Source organism: Cladophialophora immunda, assembly GCF_000835495.1.
Source record: "Cladophialophora immunda strain CBS 83496 unplaced genomic scaffold supercont1.4, whole genome shotgun sequence".
In the NCBI taxonomy this organism is placed as follows: Eukaryota; Fungi; Ascomycota; class Eurotiomycetes; order Chaetothyriales; family Herpotrichiellaceae; genus Cladophialophora; species Cladophialophora immunda.
The window spans coordinates 89,371-108,927 of NW_015622544.1; the positions used below are offsets into that span (position 1 = coordinate 89,371).

At 52.9% G+C, this 19,557-nt stretch overlaps 1 protein-coding gene across 1 annotated transcript; it reads left to right on the forward strand.

Annotated features, from left to right (window-relative positions):
• The first annotated feature begins 350 nt into the window (after positions 1-350).
• Positions 351-19,527, forward strand: PV07_06428 (uncharacterized protein). The gene is made up of 2 exons (XM_016393406.1): positions 351-17,700; positions 17,752-19,527. The coding sequence occupies exons 1-2, from the start codon at positions 595-597 to the stop codon at positions 19,279-19,281; spliced, it is 18,636 nt and encodes a 6,211-aa protein (XP_016246825.1). The 5' UTR covers positions 351-594; the 3' UTR covers positions 19,282-19,527.
• Positions 19,528-19,557: the final 30 nt, after the last annotated feature.

Below are 19,557 nucleotides of genomic sequence, written 5' to 3' on the forward strand. Positions count from 1 at the left end.
CGAATGGCGATGGAACAACTAAAGAGCTAGCTGTGTTCAATGAATTCCGCATCAGTGCTCAGCAACTCCATGTACACAAAGACTTTCAAGATGAGATGTGCCCTATAGTCAACTCAAGCATGTAGCTTTCCATGCCGTGAGGGTGTTGCGGGCTTCCCGAGTGGGGGTCGTGGCAGCTCCCTACCGCTCGCTAGGGACGCTCCTAGGCGAGTCCCTAATAATTAATCAACTGTGGCGAATTTCCCAGCTTCCCGGAGTTCGGGCTTGTAGGCCGCCCAGGCTGCATACGGAGTACAGGTAGTCCAGCTCGCCTGACCCAGCCACTCAAATCTCGTGGCAGTCGCACTTGCAAAACACGAAAGACAATTCGATCATCGCTGCTGCCAGCGCAGCTGGCCGTACTGTCTTTGATCCATTTGTGCAGGGCCACCATCTTCCCGACCATCATTATTCCGTCAACCTGCGAACATCGACATCAAACGCGTCGTAGGAATGATACGACTAGTACCGACGCCGCCCATCTCTTGCCATTCATCAAGTCAAGTCCCCATGTCGAGAAATCCCTGACGCCGCTCCAATTGTGTCTGATGTGCCATGAAAAAATCCAGTTCAGGCCGGCATCGAGCCGGCTCAGAGGCATCTTCCAGATCCCAGCGACCGAGAAATGATGATCAAGACTCTACAAAAGCGCGTTCCACTGCGGATGCGATGACGACTTCGTCTTCGCGCCCTAAATCCGGCCGGTCCAACTACTACGAACCAGATGCCACTTATGCGACAACGATCACCGACGAACCCTCACAAATATCTGATCGATACCGAAATGATTCACGAAAAGAACTGCAATCCAGCGACACGCGGAAACGGTCAAGCAAGACCGACGGAAGGACGAAATACGAGAAGAGTCGTGGGGACAAGGAAGACAACGATTCATGGAAACCGAGGAAGGAAGACAGCACTCGTGACTCTCACAAGTCCAGCAAGTCCAGCGGGAGAGAGCGCGCTCGTGTTCACCGGGATAATAGCGCCTCTCTACCTCAAAACCAGTTCCCGGGAGAGTTTCCAGCGACATACTCTGAGCCGTACCGGCCGCCTGGACTAGCCGCAGAGTACTATGGTGACAACGGGGAATCAGTCGCCTTCCAACCTGGCGTCCGCCCCAATGCTCCAAACATTGTCACCAGCGCAGAGCAAGCCCATCTCCTGGAGCCGACTGTCGAAGCCAAACCTCCTCCTGAGCCGAGCAGTATGGGCCAAGTGGGTGCTGCTGCTAGCTATTTTGGTCATGCCGACTATGATGGGAACTTTGGATCGCAGACTACCCCTTCCAAACCACCTCAGAGGCTGAGCTTGGGATCCGACAAGCCTCCCAAGCACAGCTATTACGGGGCGAGCCCCAGAAGCAGTCCTGTCCACCAAGGGAGTCATGCACCAACTTTCGGACTCCCTCCTGGTCCGATCGGCTCCTATCCATCCTCAGGCACTGCTGCGATTGGCGAGGCTGCCGAGTACTACGCCGGTGGAGGTGGAGGTGGAGGTGGAGGAACATCAGCCAGTGTATGGCAAACGCCAAACAGACCTCTCCCCGGATCCCAAACCACCTCCACCCCGTATTCTGCCCCCGCCGGCATCGGGGGCTCCCACCAGCATTCAACTGCAGCCTTGTATGGCGGCGCCGCGGCGCTCGCTGGGGCAGCAGCTGGTGCTTACGTCTCTGGCCACTCACACCATCAACACCCATCCGGCCAGCTTCAACCCTCAACGAACCTGGCAGGACCGGCCCACGGATATCCTCTGTCACAAAATACTCAGATGCATCATGCCCACCGACATAAACATCAGGGACTTTTTGGAAGGTTTATCGACTGGTGGCGAGATCCCGAAGCAGTAGCGCGATTCGAGGAATACACCGAGACAATTGGTGTTTGTAAATATTGCTTCGATCCTATGAGCTCACCCGCCGATGCCCCCCGCAGGCACGACTATCGCCGGCGGAGACAGTCCCCTGGGAACCGGTATGGGAGTACAACACGGGTAGACAAGATATATAGGCATAGCTCGGATGAAAATCTACGGAAACACTCATCTATCAAGAAGAAGATGGCAGTTGGAGGCTTAACCGGCTATGGGGCGGCGAAACTCGGGCAAGCAATCACCAAACAGAAACACGACTTCGATGACACGTACTCTGTGAAATCCGGGCGCCCGGTGAATCAGAGCCGAGTCAGTTTCCAAGAAGAGCAGCAGTTTCAGAGGTACGATGACGCAGGTTTTGAAAGACCGCAAAGCCGCCAGAGAGCAAGCAGAAGCAAAACATCCTCGACCCAAAGAGGTCATCACGGCCGTCGATCAAGTTCATCGTCCTCGAACTCATCTTCTCGTCCAATTTCTCATGGCGCAGCATTGAGTGCTGGATTAGGCGCCGCTGGGGTTGCGGTTGGTGCTGCAGCCCTCAACGCAGGGTTCCGTCGTCGCAGTAAGAGCAGGAGTCGATCACCAAGTTCGAGAAAGAAATATTTTTCCAAACGAGTATCTCCGATGCATTCATATGTCGACCTCTCAGCGACCAACGACGCGGCAGCTGGTGGTCTGCTGAGCTTCTTCACCAGCCCATCGGCCAACTCAAGGAAGGGCAAGAAGCCAAAAGGCCTCTTCAATTTCTCAAATGCCTCGAGTTCCTCATCTGACGCAGATCTACGATTTGGAGAAGGGACCGTTCGCAGAAAGACCTCCAAGAAGCGACTACGAGAAAGACAGGGCAGGCAGCATCGGAATGACTCCGTGACTGCGATGGAAGACCTAGTTAATACGGGAACTGCCCTTGCTGACGAGGCCAATTGGAGGGAGCGGAAAGGTAGGCAAAAATATGAGGCTGACAAGCATACAGGTCTAGGCGGTAGGCTTGCAGATGGACGTCGAATCTCCATGGCCGATCACGAAACTCATGGCGGACCCGACGATGAATGGTATGACACAGATGGCGGAGGCGACTCTGAAACCAGTGTCGATATGGCAATGGCATATGGTGGAAGGTCCTCCGCTTCCCAGAGCCGAGAGCATCTCCCTCAAGCGGGTCGAGCATCAGTACCAGGCTACAACTTCAGGGAAGCAGATCAGAGACAGTACCATAACAGTCTGGGACAGGCAAACAACGGGTCTGCGCCATCGTTCCCGATCTCAACAGTCGAAACGGCCGCTCTAGCGGGCGCAGCAGGGGCTCTGGGTGGTTGGACGGCTTCTAATGCGCTCTCGCAGGAATCGAAACCGCCAACTTACAGTGCACTGGATCCGATGCGTGAATTAGAGCCCAGACCGCTATCTGATCCTCCGTCAAAAACTGCATCCCACGAGCCCACCAGAGTATCCTCAACGACTGTGCCCCTACAACAGCCTCAACCAATGGTCCCCCTCGCACCGTTCATCGACCACAATATCTCAGAAGGGATCCAATTTGGGGAACAGACACGACAGACGGGACGAAGAACGTCAAGCTATACCGCGCGAGATTCAAAGCCGGCCAAGATACCTTCTCAAGGCCCGAGAAGCAGCGTTAATTTCAACTCGAGCGACGAGCAGCTTGAGAGCGGAGAACGCGCAAGCGGCCGGGACAAGAGGCGGATGGTCAGTTTTGGCGAAAACGATGGAAGAAAGCTTGACGATGCTGCTATCTCCATGGAATCTACCCAAAAGCCAGCCGTGTCCTTGCGCGATGAGACCTCACCGAGGCCAAAGCGATCGCACGATGTCCGTAGTAGCTCTTTCGACGCCGACGACCGAGTCGCTGAAATCGACCGTGAACTGGAGAGACTCTACCAGGAGCACCAAAAGGCTGAAAAACGAAAACAGGAGTCGGGGCTAAAGAAAGCTGTTGTCGGTGCGGCAGCAGCTGTGGCCGTAGCCTCTATTGCGAGTAAGGGTAACAAGAGCAGGTCGCGCGAAGAAGATACTCCCACCCGAAAGTCCAACTTGAAGAAGACAAGGGAAAAGGATGCGACCTCATCACCCGAAACGCAGCAGGAAAGAATCGCCAGGATGGCGGCTCATCGAGTTCGTTCAACGCCTTCTCCAGTCCAACATGACGACTACAGTGCCTTCTTCGTTCCCACGGAGATCAAAGAGCATCTCAAAGAACACAACGACAAGTCTGAGCACCGAGACGACTTTGGAGCAACTGTGGTTGAAATCGTTCCCGGAGTGCCCAAACCTAGCAGCTCACATCCTTTCGACCCCTTTACCTATCGACAGTTTGGTCTCGAACTGGATGATGATCCTTTGTTACACCCTTGGCCTGTTCCAATCCTTGCATTAGTTGAACCCACGCCGCCCGGTAGCCGGGTCCAAAGTGTCAAAGGCGACGAAACGCCCATCATTGAACCCAAATCGAAAGAGGAACCTGATGATATTGGAGAACCACTCGAGCGAAGGGAGTCCAAAGTGACGTGGGGCAATCATGACACCTATGTCTACGATGTCGTGACGCCGGAATATGAGCGCTCTGACTACGGACCTGATACACACTTGCAGGGCCAGAAGACTACAGGCATTTCATCTCCGGATGACGTTACGGAAGAGCCAATTTCAATCCCCGAGGAGTCGCAAGAGCGACCAAGCCCAAGCCGAGCCTGGACATTAGATGAGAAGGAAGCAGAGAAACTGGAGAAGGAAGTCCCCGTCGTTGATGACAGACCTCAGATCAGCCGCGCATGGACAGTTGATGACAAAGAAGCCGAGGAACTAGTCCAAGAAATTCCAGAACGCCAGCCAGAGAATACCCCTGGGAATACTCATTATGGTACCGAGGATCAACACAATCCTCGAGATACTACTTCCTCTATTAATGGTGGGACTGAAGAGCGGCACGGAGATTATTTCCCAGCAGAGATGGACGAGACCAGCGGAAAGAAGGCATTTTATCAAACCCCTTTTCCTGAAACAGTGAGTGATCTGAGCCCCATAGGGGGTTATCCAACCACAGTCTCGCCAGAAACTAAGTCGAGAACTGTCCTCGCTTTGGAAGATGGGGGCGGGAGAAGCGATGAGGGCATGCGGGATAAGGACAACACGTCTACGGCTGTTAGGCTGAGCAAGAGTGACCGACGTCGTCGAGAGCGTTCCAGCTCTTCTGCCGATGCATTTCGACCGTTTCCATCACATCAAGATCCTTCTGGGCTTTCGGAAGACCTCACTCCTGCGCAGCCATTACGTGTCACCGACAATGACCGCGACCTCGAAAATAAGAGCGCTGCAGGCGGCCCCTCTGCTTTGGGCCTGGGGATAGCCACGTCTGTCCTTCTCGCTACAGACCAGGTGATGAAGGACAGTGCTCAACATGACGAAAATGATTCAGCGAACGGAGGCAAAGATCAGTTCTCGAGACCCGAGGGGCTGACTACACTCACAGACCGAAAGTCGCAGCATCCACGCTCAATTTCAAAGGGGGGATACCATTCAGATCCAGAAGAGTGGGAGCATTCACGGGAAAAGCCAAAGAGGTCGAAGACCGGCTCCAAGAGCGAGGTTGGCGAGAAAACAACAAGAAAATCTAAGTCTAGACGAACGGCCGACAGTGCTGACTTTGAGCCGCTTCGGAGATCCCGCACCGACGATGATCTCTATGAAAACGAAAGATCTGGAAGAAGCCCAAGGTACAGCAATGGCGATCATGATGAAAAGCCAACCATTAGCCGAAGCAGCAAGGGTGAAGAGAGAACGTCGCGGGGTAGACTCCGAAAGGACTCAGATGGATACCATGAGAGTGACAACCGATCTGTCGCAGGCAGCACGTCGGACTCAAGAACGAAGAAGGAATCCGGTGGCTTTTTCAGCAACCTCTTCTCCAGCAACAAGAGCGATGTCAGTACATCTAGTAAGAAGAGCTCAAAATCTTCCAAGTCAGAAAGTCGAGCAGATCAGGATCGATATGACGGATCCGAGTCTCGAAGGAAGCGCAGGTCCAAGGACAAAGCTGGGTTTGATGATGTCGCATCTGCAATATCCGAACCGCCCGGAAGGAGTCGACGCAGTCCAGATCGTCAAACCGTGCATGATGGTCAGAAAGAGGCCTCCAATGAACAAACTGTCGACGACGGATTCGTTTCTGCTGAAGAGACCGCTGGAACACCAGTTAAGGACATTGCAGACCAGGAATCTTTTTTAGCAAGTCGCCCCGAAATGCCACAACCAATGGTCATGGATATACCAATGGGTTCTGATGGTGTCTCGGGGCCAAGATCCGAGAGAGAGACATCTTCAACCCCCAATACCACTGCTAGTATTCATGCACAGGGAACAACCTTGTACACAGAGGGCGAGCATAATGCTGCATCACTTACGGCTTTGATCGAAGGTGACCGTTCTGGGACTCTGCCCACCGAGGCAGGAGCTGGTGTTGTGGAGGAAATGCAGAGCCCCGAGGAGCGTTTTTCAGCTCCCTTTCCCCCACCCGCCACCTCTCGACGCCTGTCTGCTATACGGACAGGCGATATCCTTTCCAGTCCAATGGTGGCCAGCTCTCCAACTGCTGTACCCCTGCATTTCCGACGCCCTCCTATATCGCCGACTAACCAACGCTTTTCAATGAGCTCGCCCGTTATGTCACCAAGTTCGCCGCTGACCACCCCTCGAACCCGTCAAGGAAGGCCAAAGTCGACGGAATTTCGTTCCAGCAAGGAATTCCGGCCGCTGTATCTTGTAGAGAGACGAAATTATGCAAGAAACCCGGCATCTGAACTTGCTGAAGAATATCCATCGTTGCCATCCAGCAAAACCAGCTCCACACATCCGTCTATGGAAGATCTTCGGGCGGAAGCCCATTTACAAGACCAGCCCGAGTCTTTCACTTCATCACGTATCAGCTCCGAAGTTTTCCGTGAACACGGCAGGCGGCACAGTTACTCGTATTGGCATGACGGCGAGAAGAGGCGAGAATCCCCAGACTATCTAGATTCTCGATCAGCCACGCCAGTGCCTGGTGAAGCACAAAGGGCTCGTGACCAGGAAAAGAAGCCCAAACCGAAGTACGAATTTCACTCACCAAGCGAACTACTGCAAGATCCAGCCTTCTTCCATGACGTGGTCCCAGTGGACGAGGATGTTGTGCCTCATAGTCCACTTCCCAGCGTCGCAAGTACGGATGCCGACCAGGACTACATGAGTGCGCGAAGTAGGAGCCTATCTCCCACAGGGACGCGAAGTCGCAGTAGGGGTAGAAGGAGCGCTTCGACCCCGAGGTCAACATCAGCCTCGTGGCGGACCGGAATCGCTACCGCAGCCGCTGGTGCTCTTGTCGGCTCTGCTTTGGCAGCCGCCGCCCATCGGGGACTCAAAGAGTCACAGGAAATCCCTGGGGAAGAAGCGGAAACGCCCAGGAAGCCTGGATCCTTAGCAGAGGTGTTTACTGAAGTTGCGCCAGCTTCCGAGCCTAGAGCAGTGAACGCGACAGGAGCTGGAAATGAAACAACCTTCCAACAGCCGTCTGAGGACAAATCGACCCACACAACTAGTGATCTGCCTCGAGACGATCTGCATCGAGACGCAGAATCCCAGGCCCCCACCAGAGGAGCCTTGAGTTCTGACGCTTGGCGAGACGTCTTCACGGCGATTCACAAGCGCAGGATTGACCCTGACGTGATAACAGATCGTAACACCGCAGTTAATACCGAGTCGGACTCCGGAAGCTTACAGAAACCATATGCCCACGATCACGTATCTCCATCGAAACTGGAAGGAATGGTCCTGGCGCAGTCGTGGGATGGTCTCCCACTTGACCCCAGTGAAGTTGCGGAGGAAAGCATAATCAGTCCTGAGAAGGTAGCAAGGCTCGAAAAGGAATCTGGAGAGAACCACGAGGCAACTTTGCTTGCACAGTCTACGGCAGTTGAGCCTTTTCACCGAGCTCTAAGTCTCGAGAAGCAAACTGGACCCATTGAAGGCTCACAGGAGGGTCTCGGGCTTCAAACGAAAAGTTTCGAAGAGGAAGCAACGCGACCTAGTGACGGACTGAAGTCGCAGGAAGCAGCAGACAGTATTGAGGGCGCACGGCTGACCTCCAGCGAAACCTTCCCACTGATGGTGCAAGCGAACAGAGAGCAAGCCGATGTTGAAACCAACAACACAGAGCCAAAAGACGTATTTACATCGGACATACAGGATGTCGAAGATTTTACTTCTGGAGTCGATGACGCCTTTGAGGATGCAACAGACATGCAGCCGACAGGGACTGCTCCAGAATTAGAGTCTGAGACACTTGCACAACCTGAAGCCGCTCATACTGTCGACGTCGAGGAGCAAAATGTAGCGTCTGTCCAGGCAGCCCCAGGGCGATCACTTGCAGGGGATGAAGCATCAGACACCGCACGACCAAGCCTAGATCCTCTAGAAGAGGCATTCAAAGAAGCCATGGAAGCTCGCGGCTTGACTGCAGGTGCAACCGTCGAGGCAGCCTATCAAGCATTTCAACCGGAGATTCCTGATGTTGGAGGTACCCAATTGTCTACCATTCGAGAGGAAGGTGAAGCCACTGCCTCTTCTAGCGAGCAAGTCTCTGGGTCAACTGAGAGAGAAGCGCCTTCCGGAAGTTCCAAGAAAGAGAGACGGAAACAGAAGAAAGCAAAGAAGGCGTTAACATTGGATAATCCGATGGAATCAGACTCTGCACCTGCAGAGGTTGGTCACAGCCTACAACCTGCAATAGAGGAAAGGCAAGATCTCCAGACAGGTGAGCCAATTTTATCTGGGGAGCTCACTAAAGAGCCCAGTCCGGCAGGAGAGACCCCAAATCCGTTTGGTGATGACTTCGAAATTGAAGCCAGTGAGTTGAAAGTGCCGCATGGCGACGTCAAAGCGGATTCAAATGTTTTCGTGGCGCCTGGCGCTGCAATTGGCAAGATTGCTTTGTCATCGACACCCGACGACGATACCAGCGTTCCAAATTCAAAGAAAGGCAGAAAGGGCAAAAAGGAAAAGAAGAAAAGGTCCCAATCGTACAGTTGGGATGATGTTGACCCGACCCAGCCTGGTGAGTCTGCCCTGGCTGTTGAGCCAGCTGCTCAACAACAGCCTAACGCTATGGCCGCCTCGGATGAGCCCGCGCCGGCGATCTCAGAAGGGCCTGGCGCACCAGAGATGTCCGTTGGCTCTGCAGATACAGTCCAGCAGGAGTCAGATTATGCCCCAGAGATGAGCTCGAAGTCGAGCAAGAAGAAAAGGTCTAAGAGAGCGAGTGTTCCGTTCACCATCGAGGAAACAGCTGGACAAATATCCGAGGAGCAACCTGCTGGGACCATGCTTTCTCAAGAATCACAACCAAGCACAGATCAAGCAGCCCATATGCCAAGTCAGACAAGAGAACCCACTTTCACGGAGCAAATGGTGCGAGAACAGGTCCCTGTCAAAGAAACTCGGTCGGCTCCCGAGCCATTTGTACCGCAAGCCATTCGTGTTACCTCTGGTGTGGCTCCGATTCATTCTTCAGTGGACATTTCTATCCCAGAAGTCGCCGGGGATAAAGCACCGCAAACTCCCGGGGCCGAGGATACACAAATCGGTGCTTCTCTGGAGAACAAGTCGGACCAAAATCAGACGTTGGATGTCTGCGCCGCCGCGGACTCATCTGAGGCCGAAGTTCCACTCGCAAAGCAACAGCTTTCTGGAGACAATGCCCGAACGTCAGCAGATGAATCAGAAGCCGCGGGTCCTCAGATAGCGCCAACAGATGCCACTGTGCTGGTAGATCCCGTCACTTCGACAAATGAGACGAAACAAGAATTGAAAGCGGTAGATACATCCCTTGGACTTGTCCCCGAGGTGGGCGTTGCACAAGATGAAGACGCTGGAAAGCATCTGGGCCTGGAGTTCGAAGCTAACCCTGCAGTCGCTGAGGGCGAGCAGGTTCACGATAAACAGGAGATTGCTGCGCCAACACTGCCAGCAGTTGTTGAAGAGCGCCCAGAAGAACTCCTTACAACTTCAAACTATGACAAAGGCCCGGCAACCGCTCAAACACCTATCAACGAAACCTCTCCTGAAGGGCCGCCGGCACTCGAGGACGAAGATATCTGGGGTTCCGCTACAAAAAGGACGAGAAAGGATAAGAAAAAGAAGCGTGCCCCTGCTTCAGATCATGCCGAGCAGTCGAAATCTGTTCAGAAAGTTCCTTTCTCAGACGAAACTGTGACAAAGCCAGGATCCTCTGGTGCTCGTGGGGACAAGAAGGACACGGAGATTCCAACAGCTCCGGAACCGACCGGAACTCTGTCTCTAGAAGATTCAGAGTTGGTCGAGTATGAGCCTCGCCAGGATGAAGATATGTTCCCGGTGACGACGACAAAGTCAAAGAAGGATAAGAAAAAGAAACGTGCTAGCGCATTCGAAGGCACCGAAATACCGTCATCTCCGCAAGAGGGAGAGATCGCAGGCAGTATCGCGAACTCCAGTATCCCAAAGGAAGGTTCAACGACAGAGGCGCCAACAACTCAAGAATTTGCCGAGGTCGAGCCCGGGCCCACAACATCTCTGGGTCGAGAAGAGCCCCAAGACGATATTGACGGCTTCAGCTTCAGCTTCAAGAAAAAAACAAAGAAATCCAAGGCAAAGGCCAAAAAGCAGCGTCAATCCTTACTTGATGATGTAGCTGGGTCGGCCGACGATGCTGGAGCCGAGAACGATAAGCAGCTCCCGACAGTCTTACCCACCACACCTGCGGCACAAATCGAAGGTGCAGGCCTAGCTACGCATCCGGACAAAAAAACAGAAGCGGCCCAAGATCTGCAATCTGGAGACGGCAAAGCCAGTCCGAATGTTGAAGATTTGAACACAGGCGCTGTTCCGCAACAACCAATATCTGTCCTCCCTACAGAAATTGCGGGGAGCAATGAGGATGCTCCCGAACCAGCAGACTTTGCCATTGACTACCATGTCGACTCACTAGCATCGCTTGATGTTCCGAAAGAGATGCCGCCTGCCCCGGAGCCCAGCCTTGACAAGCTGCCGGATGAGGCTCTACAGTCCGATGAGACCACAGGGGGCGAAGCTAAGGTCATTGAGTCTTTCGCAGACGGTACCGCTGCTCCTGAGACATCAACTGTCGAAACCACCAAGGCAAGCATAATTACTGGATCCCGGGTGGTTGAGAATCCCCCTCCAGAGACAGCAGCCCTCGTATCTCCTATTGAACCTACCGCCGAGCCTCCTACTGAGCCTCCAACAGATCTCGCTAACGAACCAACTACTGAACGCACCGCTGAACTCATCTTTGAACCTACTACCGAGGCAGCTACAGATCATATTTCTGAGTTTACTGCTGAACATCCTTCCGAGCATCCCCCTGAGCTTAATGTCGACTCCGCCGTCGAACCTGAGCCTCTTGTCGAGCCTATCGCTGAAGCAGTTGCTGGACCTATTACTCAAGCGAGTACCGAAACTAGTATCGAAGCTCCCATCAAGACTTCAGCCGAGTCCACAACGGGGCCACTCAGCGAAGTTAATATTACAACGCCGACCGAGGCAATCATGGATACTCCGGCTGGGCTGGCGGATGAAGCCGGGGTCAAGGCTGGTAGCGAGGCAGTTATCAAGCCCCCTCCCAGCCGCGAACCCTCAGCAGTTCCTGGTGATTCTGAGCCCATGACAGAGGAAGATCTAAACTTTTCGAGGAAGCGCTCCAAAAAGGACAAGAAAAACAAGAAAAACAAACGCCAATCAACTCTTACGGCTGAAACAATCCAACCTGGTCCTGAGACTCGTGAGAACCATACACTGGCAGATGAACCAGAGCGAGACTTTGATGAATCCACTCAGGGTGATATCAGCAAGTCTGTTTTCCCCGAAGAAGACAAGCAAGACGCACCGGCTATCACCAAAGATATCGATGAGGAAAATATAGGGTCAACGTATGCGATGGCTAAGAAAGACAAGAAAAAGAAGAAGCGACGATCAACCCAAGTTGCCGATTCACCCCAATTAGCGACTAAAACAGACGCCACCGACCATTCGAATAGCAAATCGGAGACTATGGCCGAGTCTCGACCAGCTGAGACGGTAACAGGCGAACTAGGACCCGATTCAGAATCAATGAGTGGATCCGCTCTGGAGGCAACTCAGCCCAAGGGTGATGTATTGACTGTGGAAGGAGACTCCGAAAATATCCGACACGAGCAGCCTGAAACTAGTCGGCATGAGGACCTGGCATTCACGTGCACAAAGTCAAATAAGGACAAGAAAAGGAAGAAGCGACAATCCAACATCGAATCCGCAACTCCTGAACCGGCCTCTGAGATGTCGAGGGAAGAGGCCTTTCAGCCAACAGCAAACAATGTGGCTGAGCCTTTCACCATTGATGAGACACGAGCTTTGGAAACAGTTGAAACCCTCGATGGGGAGCGCAACCTCCCCACTCCTGAAGATGAAGCTGAAGAAAGGTTGCCTTCTACAGACAAAAAGAAAAAGAACCGGAAGAAGGGCCAGAAACTGAAATTGGATGAAGCCAGCCTGACCCAAGATGGCGAACAGGTTGGCTTGCGTGAAGATCCCTATATCGAAAGCAATGTCGAGAACAGGGTCAAAGAACAGGATGTAAATCTTCCAGAAACGCAGCCGATACCTGGACCTCTTACTCGGCGAGAACCAGCTCCAGCGGAAGCAGAAGACCTGGTTGCCGATACTTGGACCCCAGAAGAGTCCACTTCGATTCACCTAGAAGGGCTTAGTCACCAACTCCAGGCGGATGACGATGTGGAAGAGTCGGGCAAGATACCAAAAGACTCCAAACAGGATGATTCTGATGTCGAAAAGTCTTTGCAAAAGGAATTTGTTCCGGTGAAACCCGTCCAAAACGAAGCTGAGCTTTTGAGTGAAGACGGTAGGCGGGTGCCAGAGATGGGGAACTCTCTTGTTTCAGCTCCAGAAGATCTGACGATCGCTGGGGTCGCCGAGACAGCTTCAACAGATCCGACTTTCGAACAAGCAGGTCTTTTCCGCAAGAAAACAAAGAAAGGAAAGAAGAATGCCCGTCAATCAACCGCTGAGGAGCTTGAAGGACAAGAAGCGGCCAAGCCACCCATGGGAGAAGATGACTCTTCGCCGATTCCTCTTGAAGCTGCACAGCCTGTTACCGAAACGGAGTGGCCAATTCCGAAGAAGTCGAAATCGAAGAATGGTAAAAGGAACAGCCAGCAACTTGTCTTGGATGACAGCGGCGCTGAACCCGCGCCACTCGCGCCAGAAATTGAGCCTGCAACCCTGAAAGGCTCGGACGAACCAATTCTACAAACCCTTCCCGCAGCACCTGATGTATGGGAAGCAATGACAAACCAGGGGGCCGGAATAGAAAATTGGAGCGTCTCCAAGAAGAATGGCAGAAAGAAGAAGCGACAGGCGACTTCTACGGACGTTGAGGGACTGTCGGGATCACTGGAGGCATCGACCGGTTCAACCCCCCCTGCCGAAAGTGAACAGTCAGCACGGAAACCTTCGTTCTCGACATTCGAAGGAGATGTTCTCAGCGCACCGCAAACAGAAGATCTGACCAAAGAGTATCGCTCCGATTCTGCCGTTGTCGATGCTAATTCGAAGTCGATTGGTGATACTGCACGACAAGATAAAACCCTGATGAATCCTACACCCACACTAGAGCGTACAATCATGGAGGTCCAAGATCCCGCGGAGGCTACAACTGGAGACGTTTATACGACCGCTCTCGCAGACATTGTACAAAGTGACAGCCAAAACTTTCAGCCAAGTAACCATCTCGTTGCGGATGTGCCCAACACAACGCTCCCAGAAGAGAACAGAGCTGATATTGATACTGTTATTCCGGACTCTCTAGCAAATGACGAGAGTCGTGGAACCCCTGTCCTCACTGAAGGTGTTGATGAAGTACCAACGAAATTGGACACGAACTCAGCGCATGTTGAAGAATCGTCGATTTCAGACGCTCAAGTGTTCACAGAAAGCAAGCAAGCACACAATACAGAGCGAGATCCGCCAGAGACGCCAATAACAACGCCAGCCGCACAGTCACACTTCAAAGAATCGGCTGGCCCAAATGCAGAGGAGCCATTCGGTATCGCGAAGCAGCGGTTCCAGGAAAACCTTCCACCCGAGCCCGCAACAGGATTTCCCAACAGGCGTCCGGAGGCTGAGACGATATCCACATCAGAGGTGCCCAGTGTAGCGCAGGAGGTGAACCAGGGGATCGAGGACACAACAGAAGAAGCTACTCTATCGTCGCGGCCGAAGAAAAAGAAGAATAAGAAACAGCGTCAATCCACATATGAAGAATCAATTTCCGAGCCTCACCAATCCGAAAATATGGAACACGAGGCTAATCCAGAGGAAGCGGAAACCGAGCCCGTCACCGAACCTGTGGTGGTCGATTCTCCAGAAAAATCTCGCAGAACCTCACGATCGAATGACGTTGCGGCCGGGGAAGAAATCATCACCTCGTCAACAAAGGCCAAGAAGGACAAGGACAAGAAAAAGAAGCGGAATATACTCTTGGTCGAGGACGAGGTGAATGGGCCACAGCCAACAGTTCGAAATGACATCGAACCAGCCGAAGAGGCGACTATTAGCGAAAGTCAGCCTGAAGCAGAAGCTACCGCCAAATCAATCTCCGCAACGGCTCTAGAGCTTGAACCCAAACCTGAACATGACGCTGCCGAGAAAGGCATGGAGAGATTGCCTGCACAGTCTCTAACTCCAGTCAAACATACAGAGGATGTAGCCCATGGAGCCTCAGATGAAACGCGAGAAGTCGCGCAGGCTTCCCCACCCGCTGCAAACGAGATGGGTGGTGTGGGCGAACCTTTCAAATCCAATGCTGGCGGCGAAGCCGCATCACACACCGAAACCGAATCTGGAACGGCGGAAGGAACAAACCAGAGCATACCCGAGGACATCCCTGCAATGGAGGAGCCTGACACTATAGGACCTGGCCTGTCTTTTAATAAAAAGTCTGAAAAGGAGAAGAGGAAGAGCAAGAGGAAATCAGCATTCGAAGAAGAGGAGCCGACGATCGATGTTGTTGATGGACCAAGAATAGACAATGAGGTGGAGATGCCGCAAAATGATGTCCCTGCAGCCCCTAACCAGTCGTCAATATCCACTGAGATCCAATCCGAGAGTGAATGGGGATTCTCCAGCAAAAGATCCAAGAAGAAGGGCAAACTAGGCAAAGCCCCGACAGCCACCGATGGCACCGGGACACCGGGCACGGCAACAACAAATTCCAACGAGGAATTCGCGTCCGCTATGCAAACCCCAATTCAACGGACCGCGTCACCCGAACTCATGGACTCTGTCAAGGCAGAACAAACGGCGCTCACTGCGCCCGAAGCCGGCACTGCTGATTACTTTACTCCCGCCCCGACCAAGAAGAAGTCAAAAAAGGACAAAAAAAGGAAGTCACTCCTTCCGTGGACGGGCAATGAAGATCAAACAACCGAAGATGCCTCCGGGACGTTGACACTAGCACTTCTTCCCGAGTCAGAAGCACCAAAGACAGGGTTAAACTTGGCAAGCGCAGCACTCGCCGCTGGACCGAAGCGTTTTGAAAACAGCGCAGAAGACAAGCACGAAATTTCAACGTTGCCCACAGAGTCACAGGTGACGACAATGGAAGACACTTTGGAATCAGATGCGAGAATCATTAAGCAAGAACCTCTTCGCTCCGAGGATGACATCAACGTCGCTGCAGGCACAGGCGAATTAATGTTTCAATCTGCTGGACTGGACGCGGCGCCCAATCAGTATGCTCTGAACAAAAAGCATGATCCAACTCCTATATCAGATCAATCTCCACCGTTGTCTACGAGTACTCAGCCTCGAGATGAGACACTGCCGAGCGAGATTGAAGTTGATCCGGGGCAGCCCAGCAGGAATATTGCAGACGATTCGCTCCCAAGACTAACGGAATCTACCGATATGATATCAAGTCCACCTGAAACCAAGACTAGTGCCGAGTCAGAAAACGATCAGTTAACTCCATCATTGAGGGAGCCTGACGACTCTCACGAGCACGACGAACCGTACGGGTTCGTCTCAGCTCACAGTCGGGTCCCAGAAGCGACCAGGTATCAGCAAGATGTGTTCGAGACTGATATGATCACTCCAGAGGAGCAATCGACTGCCGCTAAAATTGATGAAGCGAATACTATGACAACCACCACAATCGCAGCTTCTGAAGGTACAGACAGCAAAAGGGGACTCGAAGAAACTGATTTTGACACCAACAAAGACAATTCGAAGCGCAAGAAGAGCAAGAAGGACAAGAAGGACAAGAAGTCAAGAAAGAAAAGCAGAATCTCCGATGGGGCCGAGGACACCGAGCCGCCAAAGATAGAGCTCGATCAAAACGAGGCTCTAGAGCCTGGAGTCTTTGAAGCTGCCCGCGACGAGAGCACGGTGATTTCAGATGCCCCAGAGCAGCTCCCAGAGAACGCCGAGGATTTGTCCGATGTAAGTGCGACCACACGTGAAAGACGAAAGAGAAGGAGATCACCTCCGGCCTGGGCAGGAGAGGAGCCTGAAGACCTCCCAAGAGGTCGTGCGCTTACTCCACCACCTGAACACGATGATATCATGGACACTGCACTTGGCATTGCAGCAGGACTTGGCTTCGGTGCTGGAGAAAACGAGTCAACAAGAGAATCTTCGCGAAACGTGCCGTCGCCTGCCCGGCAACCCTCCAGCGGGTGGTCTTTTGCTAAGCTTGATCCCATTACGAAACTTGCCCATGCAGACACGAACCGAGACAGCGGTGTGCAGTTCGAGTCGCCGACACTGTCCTCTGGCCAATTTATAACCCAACGGGACAGCGGCTATATCCCAAGTCCTACCATCGGACACGGGGAATTCAGCTCTACCCGGGATAGGCAACCAGATATGAATCTACGTCCGCCTCGACCTCAATCGCCAACGAGCTCGACAGAGGACGTATCCAAGGCTGTCACGAGCAGACAGTACGTCGATCAGCCGGCTAGCCTGGAGACACCGAGGAGGAAGCCGTCGCCAGTGGAATCCACTTCGAAAGACAGATCCTCGGTGTTATTCAATTCATCTCCTGCCATGCCATCTCCGTTAAACACCGATATCCGAAGCAGAAGTCCTCAACCTATTGCAAGTCCCCTCCGGAGAAGCCCCAGCATCCATGGCCACCATCACAGCCGGGAGGAGCTAAGACAACAAAAGGCTAGAATTTCTCCACGCCACGAAGACAGTGACCAGCTTGCTTCCAATCTCATCGATCGATCAGCTGCAGCACCAGTGACTCGCGCGGCGTTCGACTCGCATTCGCACAACAACCCTAATCGCCCTTATTCGCCGGGTAAGACGACACTGAATGCGATCAACGAAGATGTACACGAGCCGACTTCCCAGGCGCATCCATTCTCAGATCCGCCCGCGTCTCTTACGCCTCGACATTCTGCGGAGAACGATAGCCTTGCTGCAGCTGGCTTGGTGGCAGCCGCCGGAGCAGCCACGTTTGCAGCGGCCAATGATGTTTCACGTGACTCTCCAGCTCCCGGCGCTAAATCGCTTGGCAGAACCAAGTCGCGAACTTCGTCGTTGCGCAACCTGCGCAGCGTTTCCATTTCCCCATACGACCCAGCCAATTTCGCGTCCGGGTCATCGCAAGGACCGATTAATACTCAGAGCGCCGGCAAGGCTGCCGTTCGTGAGAGGGAAATGGCAGAGATATACGTAAGTTTGGCACAATCTGATGGAATACTCTTGTTCCTAACAGCCTCGCAGGATGGCTACGGTTCCTACCCAGGCAGTCCCCGCTCACCAACGCGACCTCCAAGTATCCGACGGCGGCAGAGCATGCAGCAAATAAGAGATCTTGAGGCAAAGCTGGACCAGCTCGCCAGTGAGAACCGCTCCTTGGCCGAAGCAAAGATCGTCACAGAACAGCAACTCGAACAAGCTCACTTTGAACGCAACCGAAATGAAAATGCTACGGTAGCTTTCAACGCACAATTACAGGAGCGGGATGCAGATATCGCACGTCTCAAGCAAGAAGTGGCGTCATTGATCGCGGCCCACGAGTCGCTGAAGCAAGAACACGAACAGAGCTTATTCAGTCTCCGGCAAAATCATGAAGAGGCGCAATCACAATGGCAAGATTCTTTAAAAGAACTGGAAACCCTTCGATCAAGGCACAACGAGCTGTCAACTGGGATGGAATCCATTGTCAGGCATGAAATCGATACGGCTCTGAGCGAGAAGAATGCCGAGATTCAGCGACTTCGGGGAGATCTTGAAGCGTCAAGAGAGAAGATCCGAGACTTGCAATCTCAGATATTATCGAGAGGAGCAGACGATGTGGTTGTCTTCCATGACGAGGATTACTTCGATCAAGCGTGCCAGAAGTTGTGTCAACAAGTACAAGGATGGGTGTTACGCTTTTCTAAATTCAGCGATCTTAAGCTTTGTCGGACAACAAGCGAGGTCCGGGACGAGAAGATTGTCGACCGATTCGACAATGCGATACTAGATGGTTCCGATGTGGACGTCTACCTAGCGGACCGTGTCAAGCGACGAGATGTCTTCATGTCGGTGGTGATGACCATGATCTGGGAGTATGTCTTTACCAGATACCTTTTCGGAATGGATCGAGATCAGCGGCAGAAACTAAAGCAACTGGAGAAGAACCTTGGTGAAGTGGGACCGCAGAGCGCTATTCACCAGTGGAGAGCCCTCACGCTCACATTGCTCTCCAAACGGGAAAGTTTCAAAGCGCAGCGAGAAAGCGATACGGAAGCAGTGGCGATTGAGATCTTCTCAACACTGTCACGCTTCCTCCCTCCGCCACAGCATCTGGAGGAGCAGATTGTGGGATCACTGCGCAATGTCATGCGCACGGCCGTGGAATTATCGATCGAGATGCGCACACAGCGAGCCGAGTATATCATGCTACCGCCATTGCAGCCCGAGTACGATACCAATGGCGACCTGGCTCGGAAAGTGTATTTCAATGCAAGCTTGATGAATGAAAGAAGTGGCGAAACGACAAGCAATGAGGAGTTGGAGCGTGAACATGCCGTGGTGCGTATGGTACTCTTCCCGCTCGTTGTCAAGAAAGGGGACGACAATGGAGTGGGGGATGAGGAGATTGTGGTATGCCCTGCGCAGGTTTTGATCGCAAGACCAGATAAGGGAAAGAGAGTGAAGAGTTCGACGAGGCACGCTAGCGGTGGTAGCGATGCTAAGAGCTTGCGGGCCGTGAGCACGCACAGTCTTGCCATGAGTGGAATTGAAGGGAACGAGAACATGTTCTGATGGGATAGCACATGTTGATGGGTATTATCGGGAATCTGCTTTCATTTGCATGGCGATGGTGTTGGTGGTTGTCGTTGGAGGAGTATGTCCGATCGCAAACGCGGTCTCGTTTTCTGCTGGCATGGGATGGGGACAAGATTGCAGTTCCCAGCGTTCACGGACGACGATACGAATCTCTTTACATATCTGTCTAGATAGTGTACCTAATGAACGTGGCTATTCATGAGGAAGGACGTCATTGTAAACCACCTCCGTGGCGGGCATTTCTGTTTCGAG